This window comes from Larimichthys crocea, chromosome XIII (genome assembly GCF_000972845.2).
Source record: "Larimichthys crocea isolate SSNF chromosome XIII, L_crocea_2.0, whole genome shotgun sequence".
Classification (NCBI taxonomy): domain Eukaryota; kingdom Metazoa; phylum Chordata; class Actinopteri; family Sciaenidae; genus Larimichthys; species Larimichthys crocea.
This window is the reverse complement of record NC_040023.1, coordinates 31,681,006-31,692,280: the sequence shown is the minus strand read 5'-3', so window position 1 is coordinate 31,692,280 and position 11,275 is coordinate 31,681,006. Positions and strand designations below refer to the sequence as shown.

The following is an 11,275-nucleotide window of genomic DNA, read 5'->3' as shown; positions in this document are numbered from 1 at the left end:
TCTCACACAAGACTTGTGATACAAGTTAAACTCTGTCGCTTGAAGCTTACCACAAATTCAGTTTGGCTTTTAAAAGCCAGTGCAAAAAAAACAAAAAAAAAACTGCACGCAAGACAATAACACATGACTGCAAGAAGCCATCACATCAGAAGCAACTTCATCTATTTGCAGAATGCATGCATACATAGTGTTTACAGTGTTGTCCTTTAGGACTTCAGAATGTGAATGTGAATTCTGCATAATGCATTTATTACAGCTCCGAACATCAAAGTAAAGGTGAATCACACATAAACAGGAAAGACTACATACAGGGTAAAACATCTGACTTCACTTCCCATCCCTAAGAGCAGCAGCCAATATCTTCTCAGCATCAGCTGCCATTTCATCGATGGTACCGTTTAAGGCTTGCAGCATGGCAGTGAAGGAGCGGCTGGCAGAACGGGCATGTCGAGGCATCGCCATCTCCACCAGCTTTGAGGAAGCCCCTGCCAAGTCCTTTTCCGCCGCAGCCAGCCGCTTTTTCACTTCACCTTTGGTGACCTCCACCGACAGTACACAAGTCCGCAGCCCTTTGAGTGTTGTTGGTTCCATGCCTCGCTGTCGGCCCAGACGCTCGACTGATTCATTGTCCAGGCAGAGAGATAATTGTGCTTTTGTTAGAATTCGTACTGCTACACTTGAATCCACCATGGAGGCCACAAGGGGAACAGGAATGGCTGACACTCCGCCAGATAGCGACGCAGCTGCCCATACCAGTGCTTTGAACGCCTCCTTTTTCTGAACGACTAGAGTCGAGGTAAGTGTCGGCAGAGCCAAGAGAAGGGCGTTGGCTCGAATCTCTGGAAGGTCTCTTCCCATATCTTCCAACAGGCCAGGGAAGTCAAACTTCTCCAGGGTGGAGGGTCTCACCACATAGACTTTAGGCTGTGCCACACCTTGCGATGTAAGCACTTCCAGACTGGATTTCCTCTTTTCTTCTAGGCTTTTTTCTGTGTCTTTTGCTAAAGCTAAGAGAATAAAGTACACTGTTTCTCGCTGAAGTGAGCGGGCCTCCAGGAACACATGTACACTGTTGGGTTGGGGTGTCTGTGTGAATGTCATGAAGGTGGCATTGTAGCGGAGAAACTTGAATTTATCCATATATCCCTCTGGTTGGAATGGAGAAGTGGATGGAACGGGTGGCAGATCCCACAGGCGAAAGTCAGGGTGTTTAGGGTTAGGGTAGCCTGCCACTTCTTCTGGGGCAACAGGGGATGGAGATGGAGCTGCTCCATCATCCCCAGGTCCAAGGCCACGAAGGGAGTTTATGAAAGTGGCTTTTTCATCTACACGGTCCCCCACCACAGCTAAGTTGATCCTGCTGATCAGGAGATCTTCCACTGCATCCCTGACATCTGATAACTTATTGTTCTCTATGGACTCTTTGAGGGTCTCAAGAAGGTTGAGGCCTTTGAAAACATCAGCCATTTCTGTGAAAAAATAAACATTGAAGTCCCTTTAGTATAGAACTGAGCAGAACTATCATATGAATACTTGGGGATATTTGCAAACCAAGCATTAAAATGTATCATTTCACTATACTGGTCTAACATCCACTGGGCATGGCTGTGATATGTTCTGGCCGCAATGCGGCTGTTCTCGATAATACTTGTGACTCCACCAGAGCGCTGAAGCGCATATCCCAAGGGCCCAGAAGTGACTCATAATTTTTTTTTTTAAATAAAACATCCTGTGCAGACTGTTGATCATAAAAAACAGACACAAAGGAAATAAATTAACTATGTAGCCCACTTAGCTTAGAGGAAAAAAAGAAACTGCTTGCTTCTGAACCAAAACAGTAGCCATGCTCACTAGTATCAAGGTCTAACAATGGAAATGAAAACATCTAACATATCAAAAAAATGATTTAATCTACTGTTTTGCACTAGTAACCACGTAACATACTCATAGCAGAAACCTGAACTGCTCAGCAAGGGAGCAAATTATATTTTTGGTGACACAGGAAATCTACTCATTTAGCACTAATCATGTTTACACATCAACTGAATGTATGGTTCATTAATAGAAACAAATGCCACAGGCTGTGTAAAAACACTCACCTACAGATCTGGAGAAAAAACAGGACTGCGGTTGAAATATTTGTTCTCACTTGTCAAATGTTGATTCTTCTGCAGCTCTAAAACACCGGCAGTGTCAGGCTGATCTATTTAAGGTGTCTGTCCAGCTAGTGGAACATTCTAATCCCATAAGCTCAGGCTTAATCCAAAATCACTTTGAGTACATACAGGCATGCTGGGTGTATATGTGCAGTAGACATATCATTTATGCATAAGACTACGAGAAGGCACACACATGTAGATGCAAGTGGCAAACAAACACACGTTTTAAAATGCACCATGATTTGTTACATTAATGTTTATTTTATTTATTTCATTATTAAAGCAATGGCAGTAATTTTTACAATGCAATAAGAAGTAGAGAACTCATTAGCATAGCCATAAAGTACCTTATAGAAAATATATGAATTAACAAGACAACTTTTCTCCTTTTTTGAGGATCTATTACATATTTCTGTGTTGCTGTCACTGTAAAAAAAAAAAATAAAGAAATAAAAAGAAATAAAGTTCAACCAAAAGTGTGACACATCTGTAAAAGGTGTATGAAAATAAATGACTGATTTAAATTTGTTGGGTAATGTTGAGAACCTGCAAAGAATGTTTATTTGTGGGTACCTTCCCACTTGTGGATACACACACACACACACACACATACAAAAACATGATCAGCAATGTGAGTTTCATTTTCTTTTCATTTGTAATGAAAGTTGAACCATTTCCAATAAATAGGAGCAGATGAATATTAATAGGGTTCAGAAAGGCATGCCTACAGTATGTGACAGCCAAGCTGCAGTCTTGTCTTTGTCTCTACTAAGAGGAACCCAAAATGCAAATCATCTGACACATGTTTCAGATGCTATTTTAGGCTCACATCCTCTCGCACCATGATTTCCTGTCACACTGCAGACATGTTTAGTTGTTTTAGGCTCCTACACCAATACAGTATGTGAGTTAATTGCAAATACAATACAGTACAGAACAAATGGCATACATTTTTACTTCTTGTTAACTTTTTAACTTGTGATCAGCGCAAAATGTCAAACAACTTTTACACTGTATGAACAATGCATAGACTTAAAAAATAAAGGCATCCTAACATTGTATACGAAAGACCTTTCTATGTAAATGCCTGAATATATAAAAATATTAAAATAAAAAGTTTAAATTGCTATATTTAACATAATCAAGTCCTGTTTTCACACTGAAAGCAATTCTGCAGATATAGACCGTGAAGTGATTGTCACACCAGCTCTTTAGCTTTTTTGCATACAGTTTTGAATGTGTGTTTTTTTTTTCTTTGTACATGTAATATGCATGCTCTTTTATAAACCACTGTACAGTGGTCAGTGCTGTTACAGTTTTTTGAATCACAAAATAATGAATGACTACATTATGACAGTTAAACAATGTCTCTTTGGTTTAAATCTTACCACGGCTCAGTTTGGTTTGCAGAAACACATTTTGTTCACATCCGATCTAACTTCATCCTCAAACAACTAACCAGCACTATCCTCATTAAAACTGTCATCCATTACATCCTTTACAGTGGAATACAGTGCTACATCCTCTTCTTCCTCCACAACTGGCGCACAATGCCCTGTCTCCTCATCCTCCTCTATACCTTCTCCATCTTGTCCCGTCATTGCTTTTTTAATTTCAGCATACTCCGTCTCTGTGGTCCCTGGTGTCTCCCTTGTTGCGTCCTGTCTGTCTTTAATCAAGGAGAAATCAAGGTTGGAGTACTCCACGTCCGATTTCCCTGCTGCCACAGCTCCTCCTGCTTCAGCTGCTTCTTGGTCAATGGCCTGATTACCTTCCACTACATGGTCAGCATCTATCTATCAGGTACAACACAGAAGTGATGTAAGTCATCATCAACAATTAGTCATTGTAATTAGATGTCCAAACCACCTCAAAGGCTCATTTCAGCATGAAGATACATTGATTCTTCTGAAATGTCCTACTCTGCTGTTTACACAGTGACTTCTCAAATACCAAATGTAACAAAGGTAAAATCCTACACATCATTTAACTAAGGTAGAAATATAAATACCAGTAGATCTCCGTCACTTGTCACCATCTCCAGTCCACCAGCCTCAGCCAGATTTTCCTTGGTCCTCGTTTTTTTTCTGAGGAGAAATTTAAACAGCGACAAACATGATACAAAGTATAAAAGATTGTTAATCTCATATAGTGGCTATTGACTATTTACTTTGACACGTTTTCACTGGATAGGCACAGACAATCAAATTTAAAAATTGCAAAAAATAAGACATGAAGGCAAATTTTGAAGTGTACCTTCGGCATGTTCTCATCAAACAGCATGTGACTGAAGAAAGAAGAATGCCAGTCAAAAATGCAATGGCGGTTTCCAGCTCTGTCACGATTCTTAAGATTGTTTTAAGATAATCTGGAATCAAGAGGGAAGAAAATAGTCAAAATAAATAAATACATAAAATCAAAACTAATGACACTGCCTGTAGAGTGTGATTAAAGACTGTCCAAACACAATTTAGATGAGGGATTAGAGGGGAAAAGAAACATTCAGAGTCTGGTACCTTCTTCTTCTTTGTCTATGTTGAAGGTCATTTTTACTTTCCCGTTGCTGACACACTCGACACTAGTGTTACCTCGGCCTTTTACTTTTAGGGTGAAGGTGCTGTTGATTGTATGGTTTGACACTGTGGTAATGATAGAGTTCACAATATGGTTCAACTTCCATTCTATGGTGGGTAAAGGAAAGCCCTGAACGATACACGTACAGGTCAGAACTCCTGACTGAGTTGTGCATCCAGAGCTGCTTAGGATCTCTGGGTACACTGCAAAAGAAAACAGAATCAGTAAGCCGAGTAGGTGACAACAAGTTTCCGTTATATGAAGCCAGTATACTTAAAAGCCTACTTACATGAGGTCACATTTGTGTCCATTTGTTGTGTTGTACAGATGTACTGTCCGGCAAGTTTTGCTGTTACATTATGGATGAGAAGTGGAAAAACAGTGTTGTTCTGCCAGTCAGTTTCAGTTCCATTGCTGATGTTTTGGCCTCGAGGGTCACTTTCAACATTGCATGTCAGATTCAAATTATCACCCTCCTTTATGTTTCCAGTTATTTCAGGTGTCTTCATATCTTTGAGATAAACATTTGAATACATTTAATTAATTAGATAATGCAGTTTCTAATATTCAAAACATAAAGCTTTAGTCTGAGGGTAAAAACCCAAGCCTAAGGCAAATAGAAAAGGTTCAGAGCAAAAAATCTCAAAACATCTTTCAGCTCTGTATTAATGACTAAATAAAATGTTTAAAACAGCACTTTCAAACCATTGTGCATTTAAAGACAAGAGTGTTATTCAGTATCATTTCAGGTTTACAAGGATACCGGATAATGAAGAATGCATTAGCAAATTGTCAATGTAAGAACAGTTGTACTAGGTTCTCACCTGTCACTGTTACGTTTACTTCCTTCATCAGGGTGTCATTCTGATGTGTTGCTTTACAGGTGTACTGCCCTGAAGATTCTGCTGTCGCATGAGGGATGACAAATGTGGTCGTTCCAGTGTCGTCACGTGGAGAGGAACCGTCAGCACTGCAGTTCAGTTTCAGAGTACTACTCCATTTTAGGGTTGTCTCTTTAGAGATTCTAGATTCATTGACATCTTTGAGACAAAAAAAAAATGGACAAAATATTGTAATATTGTAATCACTTGGGCCGGTCAGTAGGGTAGTGGGTTAAGCGGCCGCCCCGTGTGTGGAGGCTACAGTCCTGCATGGGATGGCTATTTACTGCGTGTCACTCCCCCTCTCTCTGCCCCCTGCTTCCTGTCTATCTTCAGCTGTACTATCATTAGAGGCATAAAAGGCCCAAAAAAATAATCTGAATAAAAATAAAATCAAACATAAATTGTTTACTGAGGTGATGAAGTCAGGCAACATTGTCAACAAAACCGATCAACATCTCTCAGTAGCAGAGTAAGAAAGTACCATGTTTCTCGCTGCTGAACGGGCCTCGAGGACACATGTACACTGTTGGTTTGGTTGGGTGTCGTGTGGAATGTCAGAGGGGCATTGTAGCGGTAGAAACTTGAATTGATCCATGATATCCCTCTGGTTATGAAATGGAGGACCGGATGGAACGGGTGGCAGATCCCACAGCGAAAGTCAGGGTGTTTAGGGTGTAGGGTAGCCGGCCACTTCTTCTGGGGCAACAGGGGATGGAGATGGAGCGCTCCATCTCCCAGGTCCAAGGCCACGAAGGGGAGTTTATATGAAAGTGGCTTTTTCATCTACACGGTCTCCCACCACAGCTAAGTGTGATCGTGCTGATCAGGAGATCTTCCACTGATCCCTGACATCTGATACTATTGTTCTCTATGGACTCTTTGGGGAGGGTCTCAAGAAGGTTGAGGCCTCTGGAAAACATCAGCCATTCTGTGGAGGAAAAATAAACATTGAAGTCCCTTTAGTATAGAACTGAGCAGAATATCATATGAATACTTGGGGATATTTGCAAACCAAGCATTAAACTGTATCATTTCACTATACTGGTCTAAACATCTTAACTGGGCATGGCTGTTTGATATGTTCTGGCCGCAATGCGGCTGTTTGCCGATAATACTTGTGACTCCACCAGAGCGCTGAAGCGCATATCCCAAGGGCCCAGGAAGTGACTCATATTTTTTTTTTTAAATAAAACATCCTGTGCAGACTGTTGATCATAAAAAACAGACAAAGGAAATAAATTAACTATGTAGCCCACTTAGCTTGGAAGGAAAAAAAGAAACTGTCTTGCTTCTGAACCAAACAGTAAGCCATGCTCACTAGTATCAAGGTCTAACAATGGAAATGAAAAACATCTACAACATATCAAAAAAAAGAAAGATTTTAATCTACCTGTTTTGCACTATAACCACGTAACATACTCATAGCAGAAACCTGAAACTGCTCAGCAAGGGAGCAAATTATATTTTTGTGGTGTCACAGGAAATCTACTCATTTAGCACTAATCATGTTTACACATCAACTGAATGTATGGTTCATTAATAGAAACAAATGCCACAGGCTGTGTAAAAAAACACACACTCACCTACAGATTCTGGCAGAAAGAAAACAGGGACTGCGGTTGTAATATTTGTTTCTCAGTTGTTAAATGTTGATTCTTCTGCACTCTAAAGCAGCTGCAGTGTCAGGCTGATCTATTTAAAGGGTCTGTCCAGCTAGTGGAACATTCTAATCCCATAAGCTCAGGCTTAATCCAAATAACTTTGAGTACATACAGCGCCTGCTGGGTGTATAGTGCCAGAATCATATCATTAATGCATAAGACTACGAGAAGGCCCACACATGTGATGCAAGTGGCAAACAAACACCGTTTTAAAATGCACCATGATTTGTTACATTAATGTTTTATTTTATTTTATTTCATTATTAAAGCAATGGCATGTATTTTACAGTGCAATAAGAAGTAGAGAAATCATTAGCATAGCCATAAAGTACCTTTTAGAAAATATATGAATAAACAAGACAACTTTTCTCCTTTTTTAAGGATCTATTACATATCTGTGTTTGCTGTCACTGTAAAAAAAAAAAAAAAAAAAAAACAAGAATAAGTTTCAACCAAAGTGTGACACATCTGTAAAAGGTGTATGAAAAAATGACGATTTAAATTTGCAGATTTGTGGGTATGTTGAGAACTGCAAAGAATGTTTATTTGTGGGTACCTTCCCACTTGTGGATACCACACACACACACAACACACACCACACACACACACACACCACACACAAAAACACGATCAGCAATGTGAGTTCATTTTCTTTTCATTTGTAATGAAAGTTGAACCATTTCCAATAATAGGAGCAGATGAATATTAATAGGGAGCTTGGCAGTCTTCAAGCTGCAGTCTTGTCTTTGCTCTACTAAGAGGAACCCAAAATGCAAATCATCTGACACATGTTTCAGATGCTATTTTAGGCTCACATCCTCTCGCACCATGATTTTCCTGTCACTGCAGACATGTTTTTGTTTTAGGCTCCTACACCAATACAGTATGTGAGTTAATTGCAAATACATACAGTACAGAACAAATGGCATTTTACTTCTTGTTAACTTTTTAACTTGTGATCAGCGCAAAATGTCAAACAACTTTTACACTGTATGAACAAGCATAGACTTAAAAAATAAAGGCATCCTAACATTGTATACGAAAGACCTTTCTATGTGAAATGCCTGATATATAAAAATATTAAAATAAAAAGTTTAAATTGCTATATTTAACATAATCAAGTCCTGTTTTCACACTGAAAGCAATTCTGCAGATGTAGACCGTGAAGTGATTGTCACAACCAGCTCTTTAGCTTTTTTGCATACAGTCTTGAAGTGTGTTTTTTTTTTCTTTGTACAGTAATATGCATGCTCTTTTATAAACCACTGTACAGTGGTCAGTGCTGGTTACAGTGTTTGAATCACAAAATGATGATGACTACATTATGACAGTTAAACAATGTCCTTTGGTTTTAATCTTACCACGGCTCAGTTTGGTTTGCAGAAACAAATTTTGTTCACATCCAATCTAACTTCATCCTAAAACAGCTAACCAGCACTATCCTCATTAAAACTGTCATCCATTACATCCTTTACAGTGGAATACAGTGCTACATCCTCTTCTTCCTCCACAACTGGCGCACAATGCCCTGTCTCCTCATCCTCCTCTATACCTTCTCCATCTTGTCCCGTCATTGCTTTTTTAATTTCAGCGTACTCCGTCTCTGTGGTCCCGGGTGTCTCCCTTGTTGCGTCCTGTCTGTCTTTAATCAAGGAGAAATCAAGGTTGGAGTACTCCACGTCCGATTTCCCTGCTTGCCACAGCTCCTCCTGCTTCAGCTGCTTCTTGGTCAATGGCCTGATTACCTTCCACTACATGGTCAGCATTATCTATCAGGTACAACACAGAAGTGATGAAGTCATCATCAACAATTAGTCATTCTAATTAGATGTCCAAACCACCTCAAAGGCTCATTTCAGCATGAAGATACATTGATTCTCTGAAATGTCCTACTCTGCTGTTTTACACAGTGACTTCTCAAATACCAATGTAACAAGGTTAAATCCTACACATCATTTAACTAAGGTAGAAATATAAATACCAGTGAGATCCCGTCACTTGTCACCATCTCCAGTCCACCAGTCTCAGCCAGATTTTCCTTGGTCCTCGTTTTTTTTTCTGCGGAGAAATTTAAACAGCGACAAACATGATACAAAGTATAAAAGATTGTTAATCTCATATAGTGGCTATTGACTATTTACTTTACACGTTTTCACTGGATAGGCACAGACAATCAAATTTAAAAATTGCAAAAATAGGACATGAAGGCAAATTTTGAAGTGTACCTTCGGCATGTTCTATCAAACAGCATGTGACCGAAGAAGAAGAATGCCAATCAAAAATGCAACGCGGTTTCCAGCTCTGTCACGATTCTTATGATTGTTTAAGATAATCTGGAATAAAGGGGGGAAAAAATAGTCAAAATAAATAAATACATAAATCAAAACTAATGACACTGGCCTAGAGTGTGATTAAAGACTGTCCAAACACAATTTAGATGGGGGATTAGAGGGAAAAAGAAACATTCAGAGTCTGGTACCTTCTTCTTCTTTGTCTATTTGAAGGTCATTTTTACTTTCCCGTTGCTGACCACACTCGACACTAGTGTTAATTTGGCCTTTTTCTTTTTAGGGTGAAGGTGCTGCTTTGATTGTATGGTTTGACACTGTGGTAAGATAGAGTTCACAATATGGTTCAACTCCATTTGTTGGTGGGTAAAGGAAAGCCCTGAACGATACACGTACAGGTCAGAACTCCTGACTGAGTTTGTGCACGAGCTGCTTAGGATCTCTGGGTACACTGCAAAAAGAAAACAGAATCGGTAAGCCGAGTAGGTGACAACAAGTTTCCGTTATATGAAGCCAGTATACTTAAAAGCCTACTTCATGAGGTCACATTGTGTTAATTGTTGTGTTGTACAGATGTACTGTCCGGCAAGTTTTGCGTTACATCATGGGATGAGAAGTGGAAAAACGGTGTTTGTTCTGCGCAGTCAGTTTTCAGTTCCATTGCTGATGTTTTGGCCTCGAGGGTCACTTTCAACATTGCATGTCAGATTCAAATTATCACCCTCCTTTATGTTTCCAGTTATTTCAGGTATCTTCATATCTTTGAGATAAACATTTGAATACATTGAATTAATAGATAATGCAATTTCCAATATTCAAAACATAAAGCTTTAGTCTGAGGGTAAAAACCCAAGCCTAAGGCAAATAGAAAAGGTTAAGAGCAAAAAATCTTTCAGCTCTGTATTAATGACTAAATACAATAAAATGTTTAAAACAGCACTTTCAGACCATTGTGCATTTAAAGACAAGAGTTTATTCAGTATCATTTCAGGTTACAAGGATACCGGATAATGAAGAATGCATTAGCAAATTGTCAATGTAAGAACAGTTGTGACTATGTTCTCCACTGTCACTGTTACGTTTACTTCCTTCATCAGGGTGTCATTCTGATGTGTTGCTTTAACAGGTGTACTGTCCGAAGATTCTGCTGTCGCATGAGGGATGACAAATGTGGCTGTTCCAGTGTCGTCACGCGGAGAGGAACCGTCAGCACTGCAGTTCAGTTTCAGAGAGATTCCAGCTTTGAGACAAAAAAAAAATTGGACAAAATATTGTAATCACTCGGGGCGGTCAGTAGGGTAGTGGGTTAAGCGGCCCGCCCGTGTGTGGAGGCTACAGTCCTGCATGGGACGGCCATTTACGCGTGTCACTCCCCCTCTCTCTGCCCCCTGCTCCTGTCATTCAGCTGTACATCATTAAGGCTAAAAGGCAAAAAAAAATCTAAAATATATAATAATTAAATAGATATATATATATATATATAATATATATATATATAATATATATATATATAATATAATATATATATATAGTTATATATAATATATATGTGTATATATATATGTGTATATATATATATGTGTGTGTGTTATATATATAAAATATATATATATATATCTATATATATATACTATATATATATATATATATATATATATATATATATATATATAGATTGTAATCACTCTTAACACATGACTGTCAGCCGG

The 11,275-nt window shown here is 39.0% G+C and overlaps 2 protein-coding genes across 3 annotated transcripts in view; both read right to left on the bottom strand.

Annotated features, from left to right (window-relative positions):
• Nucleotides 1-91: 91 nt before the first annotated feature.
• On the bottom strand, nucleotides 92-2,662 carry irgq2 (immunity-related GTPase family, q2). The gene is made up of 2 exons (XM_010745047.3): nucleotides 2,100-2,662; nucleotides 92-1,469 (listed from the first exon to the last, which is right to left on the bottom strand). The coding sequence occupies exon 2, from the start codon at nucleotides 1,465-1,467 to the stop codon at nucleotides 328-330; it is 1,140 nt and encodes a 379-aa protein (XP_010743349.3). The 5' UTR covers nucleotides 1,468-1,469; nucleotides 2,100-2,662; the 3' UTR covers nucleotides 92-327.
• Nucleotides 2,663-3,402: 740 nt separating this feature from the next.
• The window catches only part of LOC104930283 (CD166 antigen-like), a 9,239-nt gene continuing 1,366 nt past the window's right edge, over nucleotides 3,403-11,275 (bottom strand). For both annotated transcript variants that reach the window (XM_027286935.1, XM_027286936.1), the window contains exons 3-8: nucleotides 5,558-5,773; nucleotides 5,023-5,244; nucleotides 4,676-4,936; nucleotides 4,416-4,527; nucleotides 4,171-4,246; nucleotides 3,403-3,955 (exon numbers count right to left, since the gene is read on the bottom strand). In XM_027286935.1, coding sequence (XP_027142736.1) covers nucleotides 3,614-3,955; nucleotides 4,171-4,246; nucleotides 4,416-4,527; nucleotides 4,676-4,936; nucleotides 5,023-5,244; nucleotides 5,558-5,773 — 1,229 coding nt within the window. In that variant the 3' untranslated portion in view covers nucleotides 3,403-3,613. The remainder of the gene's footprint in view (nucleotides 3,956-4,170; nucleotides 4,247-4,415; nucleotides 4,528-4,675; nucleotides 4,937-5,022; nucleotides 5,245-5,557; nucleotides 5,774-11,275) is intronic.